This window comes from Triturus cristatus, chromosome 1_1, assembly GCF_964204655.1.
Source record: "Triturus cristatus chromosome 1_1, aTriCri1.1, whole genome shotgun sequence".
Lineage (NCBI taxonomy): Eukaryota > Metazoa > Chordata > Amphibia > Caudata > Salamandridae > Triturus > Triturus cristatus.
The window spans coordinates 1,125,302,224-1,125,325,039 of NC_140579.1; the positions used below are offsets into that span (position 1 = coordinate 1,125,302,224).

The following is a 22,816-nucleotide window of genomic DNA, read 5'->3' on the forward strand; positions in this document are numbered from 1 at the left end:
CTGTGTCCCCCAGGAACTATAGGCTGTGGGATGGGAGGGCTTTGGAGTCATTTCAGGAACTAATGGGAATGTTTTGGGTACCCCTAGCACAGCCAAAGACATGTGGACTAGCTGCAACTATTGAATTCTTTGGGATAGAATAGGAATTGAAGGCAGGCATGTCCAGGCATCCCCAGGAGAAAGTCACAGCATTTTTAAAGACATTAGAAGAATATTTGGAGGCCAAGAAGGTCACACTTCATCAGCTACAGGTGGTAGTAGAACAGTTGAATTTTGCCTTGGGTATCCTATCCATAGTCCGCCCATTCTCCAAGTCAATTGCGCAGGCCATGTCTGGCCTGAAGTCGAGACACCATTATACTAGGTTATCAAGTGAAGTGCGACAGGACATGAGAATCTGGGAGGCATTTTTTAGGGATTTCAATGGTTCAGTGATATGGCAAAGCGACACAAAGACCAATAAGGAATTAGGTTTGTTAACAGATTGTGCAGGCAGCGTGGGTTTTAGCACCCTCTTGGGGCATCTAGGTGTGCCCAACAGTGGCCGCCAAGAGACTGGGTTGAGTCTGGGTTGATGACGAGCATTGGGTTCTTGGAGCTTTATCCTATCCTGGAGGCCCTCACAATTTGGCCAAAGCAGTTTCGCAATCGATCAGGAGTATTCTGGTCAGATACCATAACTGTAGTTGAATGCATAAACCAACAAGCAGACAAGTGCAAGATGATTTTGATACTATTGAAGGAAATTATATTACTTTGTTTGAGGCAGAATTTCATATTTCAATCCAAACCTGTGCCTAGTGCATTGAACAATGCAGCAGATGCTCTGTCTCGTTTTACTATGCAGGCCATCAAGAAGCACCACCCAGAAGCAGCAGATTTCCCTTCACCGTTCCTAGAACAACTTTGATGGCTTAGTGCCCCAGCCTACCAGTCCTCGTGGCTGCCAGCTTAGCTTCCAGGAAGATGCGTGCCTATGAGGGAGTATTTTACTCATGTCGCAGTTTTCAAGGAAGCAATGGGGTGGGGGAGTTGTTTTTGCCTAACTCAGTAACTGCATTTCAGTAGATCTTGAGAAGTGAAGGTCGACAAGTGTTGTACGCCAGGCAATACACCGCAGCAGTTTCCTTTTTTGCAAAAATGCTTGGGCAAACAAATGGGATTAAGGTTTTCCTGGTACAACGTGTGCTACTAGGCTGGCAGGGATTGGAGGGGGGCCAGACTAGATTCCAGGCGCCCCATAGACACCAAAATACTGGCAAATATCTTTGGCACCCTAGGAAAAGTGTGCAGGTCACTACCTTTTCAGGGTAGCTTTCTCCCTGGCATTCTACGGGGCACTAAGAGTAGGGGAGCTTGTGGCAAGCAGCAAGAAGAAGTGTAGTGGCTCGCAATAACAAGATATTTAATGGCCAAATGGTTCACTGGTTGTCACCATCTCTCGCTCCAAGACCGACAAGATGGGTAGGGGGAAACATATAATGCTGCACGGGGCTCCAGGGAATGAGTGCTGTCCATTAGCAAATTTAGAGGCCTTTATGGCTCAGGTGGCCGTGGGCACCATTTTGGTACAGGAGGGCAGGAAGCCACTCACAAAGTTCCAGTTTGTCAGGATCCTCACCATGGCCTTGACGTTAGCGGGTTTAGATCCGGCAGAGTACAGCTCTCATTCATTTAGGATTGGTGCAGCCACCGCGGCTAAAGGCAGGGGTTTAGGAAGAGAATCATGAAACAGACTGGCAGGTGAAGGTCTGACTGTTACAAGCACAATATAAGATTGAACAAGGTATGAGCTTTCTGGCATTAATCTTTCTCATTCCTTTACGGTATTCTCATTTTGATGCAGGTGGAAAGCACAAGAATGTGATGATGCTACCTGATAATCCATTGGCTCCTGTTGACGCGAGGGTGAGAGATGTTCAAGAGGTACTGGTTTTGGGCCACTCCTAAGTTAGGCGTGTAAAGGTGTTTTATTCGTCCGGGTACTATGCAACATGGGGCAAGAAGTGTTTTTTATTTTTATTTATTTAAAAAAATTTTTTTTTTCCTCATTAGCCTCTGACCCCAGCAAACTGGTAATCTGCAGGTCTCCACTGTTACTCACTATGGAGAGGTAGGTTTCTTAAATTAGGAGTATTGCCCTTTCGCCAACCTACCAGTGGTTCATCTGCATCCGACCTGTTGCTAACCTCTTGCTGTTTGTAAGAGGGTGGTCATGCTCTCTTCCGATTTTAATAAAACCAGAGACCAGAGTTGTGGACAGAATCCACCTCCGAACACTATTACCTGTTGACCCAATGATACGGAGGGGGATCCGGCCATCTCGGTCAAGGAGCATTCTGCGAGGCCTAATCATAGGACAAAGTATATGAAAAGGAATGATAGGTTATTTATTCTGCTGTATGTGCTGGATGCCATTTTAACCCCTTCGCTGCTGCGGACATTCCGCTGCAGCGCTGGGGGGGGCAGGGGGGCAGCGCGGTGGGCCTGTGCTCATGACGGAGCCGCGCCGTCATGAGCCACAGTTGAGCTGTGCTCATGACGGAACGGTTCCGTCATGACTCCGCCCATTTGCGTTGTCCCCCCGCACAGGCGGGGAAACAGCGCCGCGTAGGCGGAGCGGCCGCCAACGGGCGTGTCATGACGGAACCGTTCCGTCATGAGCACACGGCAACCGTGGCTCATGACGGAACGGTTCCGTCATGAGCGGGGAAGGGGTTAATAAACCGTCCCAAGTTGCTTTCTTTTTACTATTTTTAGTCTAGCTAAATCCATTATCGATGTTTTATATACTGATAAAAGCCATTCTGAATATATGGGAGGCGAAGCCTCTGCCCATTTTTTGCATATTTCTCATCTAGCCAGCAGAATTGCAAAGAAAAGAAAGCTCCTAGAGTGTCCAGTGATTTCCATTTGAATACAAAAGATTATTAGGCTAAGGGTGATGTGAACTGGCTGTTCTAAAATAGAAGACAGAGTGGAAGACACCTTTTGCCAGAATTCAAAAATGTCTGGACAAGACCAGAACATATGTGTGTCTGGTACACTTTCCTTATTGCATTTTTTACATCTTCCTGGTGGATCATTAGACATCTTGGAGAGTCTGGCAGGGGACAAATAAGCTCTATGCGTTGTGAAGTAATGATTTCTCCTCAGCCAAGCTGGCATCGCAACGGAAAACAGGATGTTGTATGAAATCTGCCATAAGTCAATATTATCCCCATCCACAATCAGCTCATCCCATAATTCACCGGCTAATCTGAAATATCCATCTATTGCACCCTCACTTGCCCAATAAAAAAAGGCTACATCCTTCTTGCCAGGTGGCTTTTTGACCAGGAATTCTTCAAGATCATTACCTAAACCAATAGGCTTTTTGTGATTCTGGGACCAACTTTTTAGCTGTATGTATTTAAATCTTGACATACCACCTTCGATTTTATCATTTAGAGTTGCCCAAGGCAGTAAAGAGCCATCTTCAGTTAAGTCTCCCCATGTTGTTAAGCCTGCTGTTTTTAATGGTATGACCAGCACATCTTTAAGGCAATTAGGATACCCTGGGCTGTCCCACCACGTGGCTAATCTTGAATAATACTCCAGTCCCGTTAATGTTGACGTGAGGGGGAGAGATGTTCAAGAGGTACTGGTGTTGGGCCACTCCTAAGTTAGGCTTGTAAAGGCATTTTATTCGTCCGGGTACTATGCAACATGGGGCAAGAAGTGTTGTATTCCAGCTGACATTTTGTGGTCAAGGAGGGGTTGCACTTAGCAAATCTGAGAACGGCACAGAACAGAATGCCCCAGAGGCTTCTGCTCCTGGAGGAGGTAACTGTGGATTTGGAAGGGGATGACTTGGCTGACTTAGGACGCAAAGACTTATTTGAATGGATTGTCTCCGAGATGTGTTGGCTCCGGAAGAGGTTCCTGGGTGCCATGAGAGCGTGGTCCAACATTGTATCAAGGATGAGTTGGAGAGGTGGTAAGTCAGTGAGGGCTTTCAATGAATCGGTAAAGCGGTTAAACAGAAAGGGTGGTGAGTTTTTGAACACACAAATTCTGTAACTTATTCCTCATGTTTGCATCAAAGGGGAGCCTTTTTTCTTGCAGGATGGAGTAAACATATCACAGCAGGGTAATGTTCTCGGAGAACCTGCTAGCAAGTCGAAGGAGGTTGCACTGGCACCGGGGGTTAGGGGTGGTTGCTGACACGCGGTCCTTAACTGTCCACCACCTGCGTGGCACAGCTGGAGCGAACTAGCACATGCCTTTTGGGAGGGAAGGGACTTTGGTTGTAGGGGGTAGCCGGGGTTAGTATCCTAAGTTTAGCCAGGCGCCCTGCACAAGAGTTTCAGATGGGAAGAGAGAAGGTTGAGATCTCCCATACAGAGGGTCACATTCTCTGAACTGGGGGTTTGAACAGGAAGGGTCACTGGAGCAGTCATGATGTCAATCAAGAATGGTTATGTTGCTGGTTGCACAGAACAAAATGTTCTATCGTTATTTGACTCCAAATCATTAGATTCTCTTAAGGTTAGGTTTTCACATGAAAGCAATATGTAAATAATGGGTTTACTGTACAAATTTTGCTGACTGATAAAACAGATTTTAGTGTGTGAAAATAAATATGGCCAAGAGATCTTACAGTCTCAAATCCAAGATGTTGGATGTTTCAGGCCTGGACTTTGTGGGATATGTGCCGGGCAGGCGTGTGGAGTGGCGGAGGTTTGCCATCCATGGGACATCGGTGCCTCCCTGGCCATAAAAAGAAAGAGAGGATGATGCAAAAAGAAAAAGAGAAAAAGACACCTGCCATTACCAGAGGCTTCTAGGGAGGAGGGTGTATGTGAATCTACAGCACTACATGCCACAAACTGATGCTTATAAGGTAAGTAACATATTCTGTTCGTGGCATGTGTAGCTGTAGATGCACATATGCTACATAGACTATAAAGGAATTATCCCCTAAGCGGTGGCCAGCAAGAAGATGTTGCAGAAGACTGAAAAAGGGTACGTAAGACAACCTGGGCAACCTTTGCTTGTTGGCGTGATTAAGACATCACAAACACAAGGAGATGATGGACGGAGCGCAGAAACTTTTCAGACACTCATCCCCAGTCTCAGATCTGGGTTAAATCCATCATCATTCTTTAGCTCACTTCGCCACCTCTTTGTGTTTGCGTGATTAAGACATCCACACAGTAGCGCTTGGTGAAGGTGTGTGGAGTGGACCAAGTTAACTGCTGTACATATGTCAGCTATGGGTATTTTGCCAAAAATGGCCATCAATGCCCCCTTTTTGCTGGTAGAGTTGGGCCTGGATGGGGCAGGCAATTCTCTTTTGACTCTAGTGTACCAAATTTGAATGCACTTGACAAGCCATCTGGCTTTGCCCACCTTCAAAACAAAGTGGCCTTTGTGTGGTGTAGAGAAAGCAACAAAGTTGTTGAGTTTTGCCAAATGTCTTAGTCCTGTCAATGTAGTACATAGGGGCCTGATTGACATCCAGTGTGTGGAGGGCCCTTTGTGCTATGGAGTCTGGCCGTGAGGAAAATACTGGAAGCTCAATGGTCGGATTAAGATAGAAGGTGGAACCCCCTTAAGGACTCTGTTGACATGGACTTAACAGAAAGGTTCTTCTAAGGTAACAGTATTAAGTTTGCTCAAAAGCATCAAAGATGTAATTGCAATGAGATAGGCAGCCTTCCAAGAGAGGTATTGGAGGGGGCAGAAATGGAGGGAGTCAAAAGGAGAGCCCATGAGTCGAGTTAGGTCTAAGATTGGTGAGGGCACCCTGGGCAGGATAATTCATTTGAGTACTTCCTTACAGGCTTTGATGACGGAGACCCCGAAAAAAGAAGTGCTTCCTGTTTTGTAGGTAAGCTGCAACTGCAGCCAAGTGGGGATGAATAGAAGTGTAGGTAAGACCTGATGTTAGAAGATGAAGCAAATAACAGACTATGTCCTGCACTGCTGGTTTTAGCGAATCAATGCTTTTGGAAAGGCAGTAATGAATAAACCTTTTCCATTTGGTCGCATAACAGGCCTGTGAGGTTGGGCCTATGGGCCTTATTTAAGGATGAACGTGCATTCTGGGGGCAGTTTCAGGTAACCAAAATCCAAGACCTCAAGAGCCAAATTGCAAGATTGAGCAGTCTGGAGTTTCGGATTCCTGACCGGGCCTTGGTTGGGTGTTAGCAGGTCAAGACGGCTGGGCAGTTTCTTGTGGTGAACTACATATAAGTTGAGAAGAGCTGTAATCAAGGGTTGTTTGGCCCAGGTGGTAGCCACCAGGATGATGATGATGAATGTTTGCGAAGCTTCCGAATCACGTACGGAATAAGTGGAAGAGGTGGAAAAGCATAGGCAAATATCCCTGACCAGTTATTCATAGTGCATTACCCATGGACTGTGGGAACCTAGAGGTGAAGCTTAGGCACTCAGCGTTTTTGGGTGTTGCAGAGATCTACTTTGGGGAACCCCCAAAGATGGATGTACGGGAGTAGAACTTGCAGGTGGCATGCCCACTCGTGGTCTTACTGTGGCATCTAGATGTGCAGGTCTGCAAACTCTTTGTCCACTCCCGAAAGGCATTCTGCTAAAAGGTGTTATGTTGAGGTGAAGTGCCTAATGCCAAATATTCTGGGCTAACGCTGACAACTGCTGCAAGTGCGTGCTTTCTTGTTTCTGAAGGTAATACATGGCTGTCATGTCTGTTTTGATAGGGACTACCTTGCATTAAATCTGACATAAGGCGGCCATGAGAGACCCAGATGAGGAGAGGGATGACAGCCTAATAGAGGAGGCCCCTGACAATGCAGATTGAACCCCTCACCCTAAATCCAGCTGCTTACCAAATATTAACACGAGCAGACTGGTTCAATTGCCCCCAACTGATAACCCAGCGATACAGATCCACTATGGCGGACGGCAGAGCAAAGCATAGAACAACCCTGGTGTAAAAAGATACAAGGTTAATTATACGCGACACGCCTGAGTGGAGGAGAGGGTGGGGGGCTAGTTATTGATGGGTTAATGTTGAACAGCAAATACGAGGACTAATGGATGCGAACTCTGTGGACTAATAGATAATTATACTGTTTTACCACTACGTAGGGGGTTGCCAGGGATGGGAATAGGCCCACCAAAGCGAATTTCCAGTCCACAACAGGAAGTAATGGACTCCTACGCCAAGGGATTTTGCCTCATTTTAATTGTAATCAGAATTCCATTATTGTAAGACTGTTTAAAACCCAATAAAATCTGTTTATAAATAAATAAATAAATAAATAAATAAGGAGGCCATGAGAGCTAGTTGAATGGCCTGCAATTCTAAGTAAATGATGTGGAAGCCCTATTGATGGGAAGCCCACAAGCCCTGAATGGTCATATCTTGCAGATGCACCTTCCATCCAGTGAGAAATCCGTCCATTCTAATGATCACTGCAGGACTGGGTCTAGAAAGGGCCGGCCCTACAACCGATGGCTGTTGTTTCACCAGCTAGAATGCTTGAACCCTTCCCTGGCTTAGATAAGTTTTCCTAGGACCTTGTTGAGAACTGCACCCAGGAAGGGATGGACCAGAAGTGGTTGAAAATGGGACTTGACGATATTGATGGTGAATCCCTGATTGAGAGGTCAATTGTGGCTCGGGTGTGAGCAAGGCACAGTTCTGTTTCCACTCTTAACAGCCAGTTCTCAAAGTAAGGGAAAACATGGCTGCTGCCCCACCTGAAAAAGAGAGACTTGGGGAAAGGAGTTGGCCTAACGGCTAGGGCGGTCGACCTCGAATCTGGGGACCTGGGTTCGAGTCTCTGCAATGACGCTGAACATCCTGTGATTCTGGGCAAATCACCTAATCTCCCAGTGCCTAACAAAAAATGAATGTGTCCTCATGGAATGCAACTGGTGCTATGTAAAGTGCTCTGATACCCGATTTGGGTCAAGTTTGCGCTTATAAAACTCTCTAAAATAAAAAAAATAAAAATACCAAAGGATGGAATTTTGTGAATATCCTGAGGGCCACAGTGACACTAAACGGCAGGGCTTGAACAGAAAATTTAGACCACTTACCACAAACCGCAGGTAGCGGCAGAGAGCAGGGTGTATTGGGATGTGGAAATAAGTGTTCTTCAGATTAAGGGCAGTCATGAAGTCGCCTTGTTGCAGCAGAGGGATGAAATCATGTAGCGTAACCGGAAATGCTCTGGCAGGATATACTCGTTGAGGGGCCTGAGGTAGAGTATAGACCTGATGGCCTCGTCTTTCTTGAGAATAAGGAAATACGGGGAATGTACCCCTTTGGAGCACTGGTGTGGTGGTAAGGCCTCTCTGGCCGCTTTAAGAATATGCACTTGTAGGGGGCACTGCTATCTGGGGTAAGGGTGTGTTTGTGGGTGGGGTAGGGGATATGTAGTGAGCTCCAAGGTGTACCCTTGCCTTATGATAGAGAACCCATTGGTCAGGTTTTTGTTCCCTATGTGGCAGAAACCCACGCAGTCTTCGCCCAACAGGCGAAGTGTGATCGGGTAGAAGGGAGAGAAAGAGTCACTGTTTAGCAGGGGCTCCTTTGGCTGCACCCCCTCTACCTCTTCCTTTGAAATGGTTCTCTTTATAACCACCCTACCCTCCTACCACCTAGAGTGGCCCTGTGTAGGTTGCTGCTGCAGCCTCTGGTAAGTGGCAGGTGTATTAGGGGGAGGTGACCCTGTCACCCCTTATGACTTGGGTCCTCCCAAAGGAACCCCAGGAGGAAGGAGTCTGGCGAGCATCCACAGCCTTGGCTGAATCTGTGATCTCTTTGATCTTTTCCAGCATCTGATCTGCTGGTGGCATTTGAAATGATTTTTCCCACCAAAACGAGCTTGTAGCCACATGTTTCTATTGCTACGGGAGGTGCTGGGGGAGTTCCTGCATATCATTTAAGTGGGCCCTATTGTAATGAGTAAGCCAACTGAGCTAGCAATCCTCCAGTGAGTGGCAGATTGCACAGAAAACCTCTTGGCCCCTGTGTCAATTTTCTTACTCTCCTTATCTGGTGGAGGGGCACTGCCAGTTCCTTCGGCATTTGCGCAATTGCACGCAGTGTGGATCAGCAGAGAGTCCGGTAAAAGTGGTCTCCGGATGGAAGGCGGGTCAATAAGTGAGGTGTATTATTTATTTAGCCTCGGCGTAACCACTCTGACCTTCACAGGCTCCCTAAAATTGTCAGAAGCCGTTTGAGCAAGCCTTTGAGCACAGGCTGAATCAGCACGTTATGTTGAGTGGGAGAGTCTTTGCCTTCCTGAACAGTGTTTAGAGCAACCTTATGGAAGGTGGCAGTTCTGTGGGTGACCTCATGGTAGGAGGTAATGTCATCGGGAGGGTTTGCTGGGTAGAGATATGGATCCGTGTTTTTCTGCTTAAGTGGTTATAAGTGCTCCAAAGCAAGTTCCTCCGCAAAAGTCAATTTCCTCTTCTTGGGAGGAAGTTTGGCAGAGACCTTCCCAGTCTGCGGGTGGATGAAGAGTCTTTTCTTTCGAGCTTCAAGCTCTTTCCAACGCTGGAGAATGGGCTGCTCCAGATCCTCGGACCGCGCTGATGCTGAAGCTTTGTGTGCCGGTTGACTTGACATTAAGTGAGTCTTCCAGCTTGTCGCCGCGGAGTTGAATTTCAGCACTGGATGATGTTTTGGCGCTGAAGGGTTCTTCAAAGCTGATTTCTGTGTTCACAGAGCTGTCGGCGCTGACAAAGTCCACAGCTGGTGTAAAGGTTTGGGTACCAGAGGATGGCTCTGTATCAGCTCCAAGGACTTCTGTCAGTGCCGACCACGGCCTGCAGGCAGATGTAGACTGGAAGTTCTGATGTTGGACTTTGGGGTTCAACACCTGTCCCCTGCTGGGGCAGAGCTCAGCCTGTGCACGCTGTTAATGTGCAACCAGTGGAAAAGAGTTTGTACTCACTGTTGAAGACATGACCTCTTTGTGCACCTCCAGATCCTGCTGCCCTTTTGTCTCAGAGTCCAAGTGGGAGCTCACTTTGGAGCTGAATTGAGGGGCTGGTTCACCGATACCTTAAGATCGGTTAGCAGTGGAAGATGAGGCAGGCAGAACATGCTGCCCTGTCGTGCTCCAACAAAAGGCAGAGGTTGCAGACCTGGTGGAGGTTGGTCTAGGTATTCTTGGAGTTGAACTGAGGACAGTATTGAAAAGGAGTTCTTTACATCACTGAGTGGTCCTCGTTGGAGAGGAAAACCAAAACTGAAGAAGAGGCACAAAATCCCTTTTGGGGTGTCAGTGGAAACCCAGATGCTGAGCCTGACGGATGTCGCAACGAGGGGAAACTGACCGCTGATAAAGTGTCTATGCCCATGAGAGAGGATAGTCTGAAGAAAACAACAAACACTACGAAGCATCGACTCAGAATGGATCAGTAACGCGTCCGAACCAGATAGAGGAAAGAAAACAAATGAACAATGGAGCAATGCCCATGCTCATTACCAGTCATAGGAGGAGTCACTATACCATGGGACTCGAAGGAAAATGTTACTTACCCAGTGTAGGAGAGTAGGATCTGCACTTATGTCGCCCCCACTTTTTTTCTGATGTATACACTGGTTTCTGGCTATAGTCAGGCTGGGTCCCTGCTAATCAGTGCCCCAGTCGCTCTGTTCTCTCTAAACGACTTGGAGTGCATATTAGATGCACTAGTGATTGGTTACTGTGGTGCCTTATGAGCCCCTAGTATATGGTACCTTAGGTACCAAGGGCATAGGTACTTTAAAGGCCTACCAGGGGCTGAAGCATGTATTATGCCACCCCTGGGAAGCAGACTAAATCTGACACCTCAGGCCTGCTACTGCAGCCTGGGTGAGGTAGTGTTAGCACTCCTCACTGAGGTATAGGTTCCTATATCTCACCATACACACACCTATAAACCTATCAGTCACCCCTATGGCAGGCCTATAAATCCTGAGGGCAGGGTGCTTGGTTTACAATGTGAGGGGGTGCCTCTGCAGCTGGCAGGGTCTATTCCCTGTGGCTGTTTGTGAATGCGGTTAAACCATATACTCTTAAGTGCATTATAACCTCCCGGTTAATGCTAACTTTGGAATGACCGCATCAAAACATGTCGTGTTTGGTGTCAAACATCTTGGAATCATACCCCCACATCAGTCCATGATGTGGGAGTATGATCCCACCTTTCTAGAGGGGATGACATGTACCCATTGTAGTAAAACAACAGAAATCTGAAAGAGCCCTGGCATCACAAAATGGATGCCACCAGCACAGACACTGGGCTGCCCTCCTTCTGCTGACTGAAACTCGCAGTGGAGGAGGCCCAACAAAAGGCATCCTTTTCACAGGGAGGTGTCACCACCTTCCAGACAGGATTTAGTGTATTGGAGCTGGGTGGGTGCACTCTTAGAGTGCTTTGAAGTCCTGCACTGGGGGAGCAGTAGGCTCCTCTGTGCATATACCAGCTCAAACCGGTTCAGGGACTACCAGCCCCTGCTCTGGCGCGAAACTGGACAAAGGGGAGTGGGTGTAACCATCCACCCCCCTGACCCTCCTAGAGGAGTGGTCATAGAGCTAGTCCCTCCCTTTCTTTCACTATAAGATAGGTACAACTTGCCATTGCAAGTTAGATAACCCTGGACGACGCTTTACAAGACGAATCCTGGCCCTTCGACGTTCCACTACCTTTGGAAGACAGAAGAATCTCCCTTGGAGTCAAGGAGTGACTCCCCTGCTTGGCAGGCACCAAAACCTGAGACAACGGTTGCAAACTTTCCCGCTCCCGCCGGAGTCCGAAGTCCCTGCAACCCCAGAAGTAGATTTCCTGACTTCTCGTCAGCCATTTTGAGTCCCCAGCGAAGCTGTGGCGTCTGGACCCCACGAGTGACGAGGAACTGCAATACCTGGGAACTGTGCACTATTGTCGAGTGCAACCCCTTCACGACATTCAATGAACTTGTGCTTTGGACCATTTGTGGCCCAAGCCACCAGCAGGTTTTGCAGCAAAAATCAGAGGCCTACCATGTCCCGAGTGACCGTGGGCTTCTGTGAAGCATTTCCTCAAGAGGCATCTTTGCAATCCCTTGCCCATTGGCTAGTGGCTCCCTCGAAGACTTTCTTCTCAACTCAAAGGGCTCCTCTGGTTACTCCAGGCCTGCCCTCACTTACCCTTGCTGGGTGAGTCCCTCAGACCTTGCTGGTCTGCACCATCGACTTTCTTCACTCTACATGACACTTGCTTTTGCCAAGGCTTGTTGGCTCCAATCCGGTTGCCGACACTGCCATCAGCTGCAGACGTTGTGGGACACTCCGAATCCAGCTGCTGGTCATCTTCGATCCCTCTCCTGGACCTCGTGAGCGAAGAGTCAAAACACCATTGATGACCTGGAATCACCCAACATCTGTGTGCATCCATCTTCCTGGCCCCGGGTCACTGGCAAGTGACTGTGAACACTGTCCCTTCAATTTTCAGGTCTTCTACATCCAGAATCCAGCCTTGGATTTGACTGGACACTCCTTCAGTCGCCGCAAGCAGCAAGTCTTCTTTGGTCTCCATAGAAAACAGCGACGCGACCAGACACCAAAAGACACCTACGCACCCGGCTTCCCTGGGTGAGGTAACTCGTGCACTCCGGTGCCCTAGTGTGTGTTTGCCCTCGAATTACTTACCTTGTAAGTGGCTTGCTTGTAGACTTCCTCGAAGTATCCTAAAACTTTAAAAATCAAACCGCGACTTGCTCCGTTGTAATCAATGGGGAACCCGCGTCTGTGTTCACACACTGCACGCGTCTCCTGTGGGCCTGTTACTTACCTGCTAACACTGCAGTCTTGAAGCCCAAGCGATTCTACAGGCCCTAGGCCTTGTCATTTTGCAAGTCGACTTTCCTAACCCATTTTTTTAGTATATGGTCTGGTACGCCCCTAGGGCCCCAGCCAAATTTGTGCTTAACTTATTGTGAAACGTTGATATTTGAATGTGTACCTGGCTTCTAATATCATAAAGAGATTAGTAGAGTGTGTCTAGAAATAAATACATATATATTTGATATATATACCTGTGTGGTGTCCTTTCATTTGGTAATTCAAGAGATTATAAGGTAAAACAAGCTGCTTTACATTCCTCTGAGACTTAGCCTTAAGGCTGCTCTCCACAGCTACCACTAGGATAGCTTTCTTTAAAAGGTTGTCTTAAACCTATCTACCATAAGAGTCGAATTGGACTGGTGCAAGGTGGCCACTATAACTAGTGACCAGCATATGCCAGGCCAACTTCTCACACCCAGTAGGCATCTGTTCTTGGCATGTAGAGCCGTAGATTCACATGCGCCCACCCGCCTTCCAGGGTACCTGTATCTATTGCAGTTTCTTACTTATATATAAACACATGGACATCTCTATTCTACTCTTACTAACTCCATTCTCACCCTCTGCGGGAAAACAATCTAACAATAGAGTCGATGCCCATGCGCACTATCACCGAAAGGAGGAGTCACCTGACCTTGTGACTGGAAAGAGTTCTTCGAAGAAAAACAACTTGCAAACGTCCGAGCCCAACACTAGATGGCAGGAGTATGCAGAGCATATATATCTACAGCTACACATACCACAAACATGCATTAAAAAAAAGCTTTATATCAAGAACTGACAATTGTAGTTGCCATTTTTCCCACACTGACAGGTAGAGTGGCTACAGTTGCAGTTAATTGGGCTTGGGAGAACAAAGTCAGTTAGGAGTCAGGGTTGCAACTACTGGTAAATCTACAACTGCTCTGCAGATTTAGAAACAATTTGGAGCACAAAGCTCAGCAAAGTCTCATTTAGCTACCTTCATTACAATCTTCATTTCAGGTGATGGCTGGAGCCACTCCCCAAAGGTTTGTGGAGGCAATAAGGGCACCCTAATAGAGTGGGGCTCAAAGAGGTCACACCACAAGGCTCTACAGGTGCTGATTCTTTTATTTGGGCCCCAGGGAGTGTAAATGGTTCCTCTCGTTGTGCAGCAGCTGACAACAGAGCGCTCAGAAGCTCCCACACTCCCTCAAATCCTTGCAAGCAGTTGAGCTGCTGGTCTCTTCTTTGAGGCAGGAGCTCCACTGCAGGGCAAACTGCAGCATCCTCTACACAGCAAGCAATGTCCTTCTTCCCTCATGGCAGTACATAAACAGTTCTAGCAGGAGACTTGACCTGGCTCTGCCTTCAATCCGATAGGAATCCAGTAATCAGTAGCTCCTTGCCTCAGAATAAGCCTTGCCTCAACTACACTAGCATACAGTTTCTTTTCAGTCAGTGAGAAAAGTGAAACTATATCTGGCCAGAAACACCAGTACATATCATATAGAGGTGCCCAATAAGCCTCTGTGCAATGTTTTAATTTAAATTTTTTGGGACTCTTACAATCAGATCCTGCATGATCAGTACATGTCACGCTGATGCTACTGATGCTACAAAGGAGCCTTTCCTGAGCTGAGTCTTAACAGCTCCGAAGAAATGTGTACTCGGGTCAAGATGGTGGAAACTTTGTGGCACAAATGAGGTAGGCATAAGGGGTGGAGCTAGCAGTATTATGCTAGGAGGAACAGCATGCAAACACAAATGGAGAAATTGGACACCTCCACCTAACAGTACACTATAACCCTCTACAGTAAAACACTGAGGAAAGAAAAGGAAGGTTCCATTGCAGGCTCCAAGGTTAACAGATGATCAGGGCTGCCTCATCCAATGGCCTCCATCATCTTGTTCGGTTATATGTTATGTCATATGCATTTGTATAGCACACGAATCACCCAGGAGTACATTCACACAAAGAGAAGCAAAAATGCATTTGTTGCTGTATCCAGCCAAATATGCACGCCCCATTTATCCTGGGAGGAGTGCAGTTTAGGTGACGTTGGATGCCCCTTAACATCAGAAGAAAACCATGGGATCACAAACCAATCGACAAGGAGACTCCATAATGGGCATGTATAATTGTATTGCTCACCGACAGATAAATCAAAAACATACAATGGCTCTACAGTATGTTGCCAAGAGATCAACATAGGGAAGGGATTCACCTTGCCCTAGCATATGTAGGCAATTTTTACATGGTTTGCCCTCACTTTTTGCCTGGACATTGATGTGGTTTCAATTGTAGTGAACAGGGACCATGCTAACCATATCCCTTGTGCCAGGGCTTCTTCCGAAAAACATTAACAATTTGTACTTTTGCCCCCTGTAAGGCCCTAAGAAGTGGTACGCTGGGTACCTAGGGCCTGGGAGCTGAAGAGGTTCTCCTGGGACACCTGCACTAGGACCATACTACTTCCCTTGCAGCTTGCATGCCCCTGGGAGGTGAAAACGACAACGTTTTTAGGTGCCATGTCAGCCAGCAGTGCCTGAAGGTATAGGTAAGTCACCCCTCTAGCAGTGTCACACCTCCTCCCCAGGATGGGCCCAGAGCTTAAAGGCGAAGCTTCACAGTCCTGTCGCTTTTGAAAGGCAACGCCCCCAGCCTCTGCTGCTAGCAGCAGATGGCAGCCCCGGTTTACACCTCTACTTTGGGCAGAAAAACCGTCGGGGAAAACTTAGAATGGCTAGGAGGTGTGCCCACCTTAGACCAACTCCACTCCTCAGGTGTCGGAGGCAAAGTTAAGCACACTTTTCAGTCCCCACCATCTTGAAGATGAGGGGACTCCTCCAATCAGGGCTAGGTCTATGCCCCCTCCCACAGGAAGGTAGCATAATTGAGGGTATAGTCACCCCAGGTAAGGTGCCCATTGGCCCTGCATCCTACTCCCCTAAACTCCCCCTAAATCAAATATTTAGAAGGCTCCCTCAGACCTTGAAACTAGTTACCAGAAACCTAAGGAGGAGGATGAAGAAGATGCCTTGCTGCAAAGCCTTAAGATGACTACTGACTTGGCCCCAGCCATACCGACCTGTTTCCAGCTTCAGCGACCCTGCAAGATGACGCCGCCTGTCCTGCAGCCTGCGACTTCCAGAAACCAGAGGAAGACCGCCTGAACATTGAAAAAGACAAAAACTCCTGAAGCTAGCGGTTCTGTCCCCAAGAATCCAACACAAAGCACTCTGGTGCCCTGCAGATTCAAGAATGATCAGAAATTATCAATCAATCATCTGTAGAGCGCGCTACTCACCCGTGAGCGTCTCAAGGCGCTAGAGGGGAGGGGGAAGAAGAAGTAGTTACTGATCGAACAGCCAGGTCTTGAGAAGTCTCCTGAAGGTCAGCAGATCCTGGGTCTGTCGCAGGTGGGTGGGGAGGGTGTTCCATGTCTTGGCAGCGAGGTGGGAGAATGATCTGCTGCCGGTGGTCGTTCGGCGGATGCGTGGAACGGTGGCGAGGGCGAGGTCAGCGAAGCGAAGCTGGCGGTTCGGGGTGTAGAAGGTGAGTCGTTCGTTGAGCTATGCTGGTTCGGCGTTGTGAAGTGCTTTGTGAGCGTGGGTGAGGAGCTTGAAGGTGATCCTCTTGTTGACTGGAAGCCAGTGCAGGTCTCCAGGTGGGCGGTGATGTGGCTGTGGCGAGGGATTCCAAGGATGAGGCGTGCGGAGGCGTTTTGTATGCATTGAAGTCTTTTCTGGAGTTTGGCCGTGGTTCCCGCGTAGAGAGCATTGCCGTAGTCCAGCCTGCCACTGACGAGGGCTTGGGTGACCGTCCTTCTGGTTTCAGTGGGGATCTATCTGTAGATCTTGCGGAGCATGCGGAGGTTGTTGACGCAAGAGGAGGAGACAGCGTTGACTTGCTGGGTCATAGAGAGCGTTGAGTCCAGGATGAACCCCAGGTTGCGAGCGTGGTTGGTGGGTGTAGGGGCAGTTCCCAGCGAGGCCGGCCACCAGGAGTCGTCCCATGCGGAGGGGGTGGAGCCGAGGATGAGGACCTCGTCTTGTCACAGTTCAGTTTCAGGCGGCTGGTCTTCATCCACTCTGCGACGGCCCTCATCCCCTCGCATTCATGTCGACTTTTGAAAGTGAAAAGTATTTTTATTTAAAAATGTGCTTCATTTATTGCGAAGATCTTGGTCTTAAAATAAAACAAAAAGACAACTTATATTTATAAAATTGGTGTGGTTATCCTTTTTGAGTCACGTGTCCATTATTGGTCAATGCTGTGCAATAAATGTCTTGCACTCCTCTGTGTTAGGCCTAAGACTGCTCGCCCAAACTACCACTAATGGAGGACTTTGGGTTTTACATTGAGCCCTGTACACTTCTGGGGAACCCCTGGACTCTGTGCACGGTATAACCACCTAGGGGCATAACATATACAGAGCTTGCTTCCTACTCACAGTCACATTAAATTTCATTCTTACGCTCATAAATATAATGTTAAATAATAACAAAAAGTGTATTTCCCCTGTAGAAGGCTGGCTCTGTATGATATTGCCATCAGGTGGTAATAATGTGCACAGAGTCCAGGGTTCCCCAAAAGTGTACAGGGCTTAATGTAAAACCCAAAGTGCTCTATTAGACATTTATTGCTCAACAGTGTTCAATAATGGACACACGACTCAAAGATGGAGATCCAGACCAATTTTAGAAAATGATACTTTGTTTGTACTTTATTTTAAGATCAAGATCTTCGCAATAAGGTAAGTACGTTTTTAATTACAAATACTTTTCACTCTGAAAAAACCCACTGTATTTTCAGAACAGTTCAATGTTATCCTATGGGGAAAACAGTTTTGCAGTTAACCAGGTAAGTACGCAACTTACAGTTCCAGTCTTCTGGACCAACAACTAGCAGTGGGCAAGGAGTTGGCTGGTACAGAGGGCAAACTCAGAGTTCGACCCAATGCGTTCCAATGAAGACTGGGGGTCCTTAGAGCCAAGCTGCTTGTAGGTAAGTGGAACTGGTGCAGGGGCCGTGCTTTGGTTGTTCAGGAACAGCACAGAGGGAGGGGGGGGTGTTTGCTATAAAGTAGCATCAAATATACACCACCAGCGGTACAGGGGTGGCCCGGGGCAGGGTACAAACACATCGTCGGGTGCCCAAAGCTATCCTATGGAGTTTCCTTGTTTTGGGAACAGGCTGCAAGCGTCGAACCGGGGAGTCCAGGCAGAACACCAGCGACAGTACAGGTAAGTTGAGGTGTTGGGGGTCACAGGGGCACCACTGGTCAAGCTCACCCAGAGGTGCAGGGGTGCCTTTAGACATCGGAAATCTTCTTATTGGGCCGGTCGCAGTGGGGGGACCTTCAGATTCCCTCTGCAGGCACCGTCGGGGAGGTCAGGAGAGGTCGGCCAACACTGGATTCAGAGTCCTGGTCGCTGGGGAGACCTCACTGGGCAGTTGGACCACTCGGGCTGAAGGCGTTAGGTGCAGAGTCGGCATGAGTCACGGATCTGCCTGGATTTGGAGTCTTTGTTGTTGTTTTCTTCTGGACAGGTCCGCTGTCCACGGGAGATTGGAGTCTTTGTTGAAAGCAACAGTCCTCCCAGGGGTTTCAAAGATCACTGGCTGCAAGACAGGTCACAGGTTTGTCAATGCTGGAGACAGGCTGGTAGGGCTGGGGCGAAGGCAGTCATCTTCGGTCTTCTCTGCAGGGTTGTCTTCTTTCTTCATAGGTCATCAAAGATCTAGTTTCCAGGTCTGGGAGAGCCATCTAAATACTAGAATTTAGGGGCGTTTTTAGGGGAGTAGCAGGTAGGGCCAATGGGCACCTTACCGAATGTGACTATATACTCTATTATGCCCCCCTCCTATGGGAGGGGGCCATAGACCTAGCCCTCATTGGAGAGGTCTCACTATTTTCAAGATTGCGGGGACTGAAAGGTGTGCTTCACATCACCTCCCACACCGTAGGGGTGGAGTTGGTAGAGGTGGGTACACCTCCTTTTCTTCTTAAGTTTTCCCTCTGTTTTCCCGTCCAAACCATGGGCTGCCATCTGCTGCTACCAGCAGAGGCTGGGGGTTGCATTACAAAGACGACATACCTTTGAAGCTCCCCTCTTTGAGCACTGGTCCATCCTGGGGGAGGAGGTGTGACACCTCTGCCCAGGATGTGCATTGTTTCTGGTCCCAGAGAGCAGGGGTTCTCCACCCAGGAGGCCACCTCACAGGGGCATACAAGCTGCCACGAAAGTGTGGTATGGTACCGTGTGTGGGTTCCAAGGGGCCCTTTTCCAGCTCCCAGGCCCTAGATACTCAGAGTACCATTTTCTAGGGACTTACTGGGGCAGAAATACCAATTAGGAATTTGTTTTTATGGAAGGTGCACTGGCACAGGTTGGCAGGGACCTTGTGCACTCCGTTTGAAACCACATCAAAGCCAGGCAAAAAGTGGGGGGGGCTAGCCAATCAAAAAGAGGCACTTTCTCGCACCACTCAACAGCCACCTCTTCCACTATATCTGGAAGTGGACGTCAGCTTAATGATAGTTGAGGAGTGCACGCCTTCTACCTCAAACCCTAGAGAGGGTCACCAATCCCCCAAAACTGGGGGTTCCTACTTTATCCAGTAGGCAGAATAGTGTGTGATGTTACATGTACTTGTTGCTAGCTAGTGAACCATATGCAATGAGAATAGTGTCCATGGAGAATAACATGTGTGAATCTTAACAAAATGGTGGATCCCTGTAAGTTGTTCAAACTTGCCAAATGTTTCTTACAGTACAACTATGGCAACCAAAATATGACAGAGGCCAGATATCACACATCCCACTTCATAGATTGTATATTTATGTTTTGCAATTCTGATCTTTTCACTAGCAGGAAGTAAACAAATAAAGGTGAGGACTTGTAACTCTTATAAACATAAGATCTCAGACTTTACTTTGAGTATGCCAAGTGGTACTTAGTGGTCATGCCATATCTAAACTGCTGACCCAAGCTGTTTGTACCAGTACTTAGTTCCCTAGAGCACCTGCAGTAAATAAACACAGACATTGAGGATGCCACACACGTTAAACAAAATTTGTCTCAGTAATTACCTGTTTGCTCAGATTCCCTCTTGTCCTCATCTTCAATATCAAACTCTGATTCGCGCTCCCCATATTCCACATTCCCATCAAGCTCTTTGAAGTCTGGGGCCAAAGCACTCCAATTTTCCTGAATAACAGAAATAAAATAATTTCTTAAGTGTGAAGAAAGATGTGAAAATCGCAGTCTGAAGCCCAAAACAGCCTTGCACTCTGATGTTCGTCACCCATCAAAAGCTTTGCCACCCGCTTACTTGTAAGCATCTGCTACCATCAAACAAACTCAATACTGTGGTGTTTTTAGACTGCCAGACTACTGACAAGATACATTTCCAAACCTATTACATGCTGGTGATTCCTTAGGGATCTCATACCACCTACAAGGTGTGTAGTGCCCAATTTGTTACAAAAACTATATATATAATAAATGCCTGGGCCCAAGATATGTCTAAGAAGGCCACACCAGTTTCCTGACAACACAACAAATGCCAGTACTGACACTACCTGAAAATCCTCTCACTCCTACAAATGTGACAATTTGGACTATTCCAGGACACCCAAAACTGTAAGAATAGCCTGGGCATGCTGGTATTATCATCTAAAAAAACAGATATTGAATTATAAAATACACTGTTTATGTGCACTACTTCAAATTAGGCATACAACACTAAAAATGTGCCGGTTTTGACAAATAATTGCTGCTGCTTATCCCTGGCAAACTCCAGCACAAACTAAGCACTGTGTACGGGACTGTCATTGTGTGCCCTAAAAAAACAAAACTGCCACTATAACTATTACAGAGAGAATACTTTAAAAAAAATAGACTTGTTGCACAAGTTACTTACCTTCAGTAACGATATATCTGTAAGAGACATTAGTTAGTGATAGATTCCTTACCTTTGAATTACCCCCAGGCGTCAGACTGGATCCGGAAAGTTTTTGTCAGCAGTACTCCTGCGTGTCGGAAGGTGACGTCGTGCGGCTCCTCGCCCGTCGTAGGCGTCGGGATGACGTCGCGGCAGCTACTTAGACGCCGCCCTTGCGTGCGGATGTCAGTTCTGTACACGACTTTCCGCGCCAGGTACGCAGAGCCATGCAAGATACTGACCACTGGTGCATTGAAACTAGTGCCCTGAAACGGATGACCTTAACCCTAGAAATCAGTTAGCAGAACGGGGAGGATGGGTGGGGCGGTAAGGAATCTATCACTAACTAATGTCTCTTACAGATATAGCGTTACCGAAGGTAAGTAACTTGTGCATCTGAAAGAGACATGTTAGAGATAAATTCCTTACCTTAGAATAGATACCCCAGCAATACCAACCCCGGTGGTGAGTCTGCGAACCAAGATCATACCAGAAAGTCATGAGGGACAGAACGGCCAAAGAATTCGTCTCTCGGGACTTGGCTATCAAGGCAATAATGCTTAGTAAAAGTGTGCAGCGAGGCCCACGTGGCTGTCTGACAGATGTCTTGCAGGGCGACACTACGTCCCAATACAGTAGTAGCTGCTGTCGCCCTGGTAGAATGGGCGCGCAACCGAACCGGAGGTTCCTTTTTAGCCAGAGAATAACAGGCTTTTATACAAAAGACGACCCAACGGGAGATAGTCCTCTTGTGTACAGCCCGGCCTTTCTTGGCACCTACGTAGCCAACGAAGAGCTGGTCATCCACCCGGAACTGTTGTGTGTGATTCAGGTAAAATGAGAGCACACGTTTTGGGTCCAGACGGTGGAGCCTCTCTTTCTCTCTGGAAGGGTGCGGAGGTAGAAAGAAGGTGATAGTTTGTCCGATGTGGAAAGGAGTAACATCCTTTGGCAAGAAGGAAGGACGAGTGCGGAGCACAACCTTGTCCGGCTGGACAGACAGAAAAGGAGGTTTACAGGAAAGAGCCTGGAGCTCACTCACATGCCTAGCTGAGGTGATGGCCACCAGGAAAGCAGTCTTCAAAGTTAGTAAACAAAGTGGACAGTTGTGAAGCGGCTCAAAAGGAGCGCACATCTAATAAGTAAGAACCAGATCCAAGTCCCACTGCGGCATCATAAACGGAATAGGAGGAAAAAGGTGTTAAATGCCTTTGAGAAATCTACTTACGACAGGGGTCTTGAAAAGAGAGGGCTGATCAGGGAGCCTGAGAAAGGCCGAATTTGCAAAAAGGTAGCCCTTAATAGTGCCCAGAGCAGAGCCCTGCCAGGTCAGAGAAAGAAGGAACAAAAGGACTTCTGAAAGAGGGGCAGGAAGGGGATCCACAGCCTTTGCTGTGCACCATGCCACAAATTTGTTTCACCTGCAGCCGTATACCGATTTAGTGGAGGGATGCCTGGCTGCCAGAATGATACCACAGACTTCAGGAGGCAAGTCAAATAGAATCAACTGTCGCCGCTCAATCTCCATGCATGGAGGTGGAGGCTGGACAGGTTTGGGTGGAGACCATCCCCTGCTGCTGCGACAGAAGATCCTTCCGAAGAGGCAGTCGGATCGGGGGATCCACGCTCATACTGAGTAGCTCGGGATACCAAACTCTTCGACCCCAGTCTGGGGCCACAAGAATGACTTAGGCCCGGTCGCGCCTGATCTTCTTCAGCACTCTAGGTAGAAGTGGTATAGGTGGAAAGGCGTACAATAGACCGCAACTCCACTTGTGGCGAAAAGCGTCGCCAAGCGAGTGTCCCCTTGGAAATCCCCACGCGCAGAACTGCTGACATTGCGCGTTCTCTTCGGTGGCGAATAGATCTAACCATGGCTCTCCCCACTATTGAAAGAGAGCTTGCGCCACCTCCGAGTAAAGACGCCATTCATGATCCATCATGCACCGGCTGCGGAGTTCGTCCGCCCTGGCGTTCAAAGAACCTGCCAAGTGTTGAACCACCAAGGAAATTCCTTGACGTTCCAGCCATGTCCAGAGACGCA

General features: G+C 47.9%; 1 protein-coding gene across 1 annotated transcript in view; it reads right to left on the reverse strand.

The window, feature by feature from the left end:
- Positions 1-22,816, reverse strand: part of LOC146871717 (retinoblastoma-binding protein 5-like) — a 102,694-nt gene that overhangs the window by 50,570 nt on the left and 29,308 nt on the right. The window contains exon 3 of the mRNA XM_085647922.1: positions 19,919-20,036. Within this exon, the coding sequence (XP_085504048.1) occupies positions 19,919-20,036 (118 nt within the window). The remainder of the gene's footprint in view (positions 1-19,918; positions 20,037-22,816) is intronic.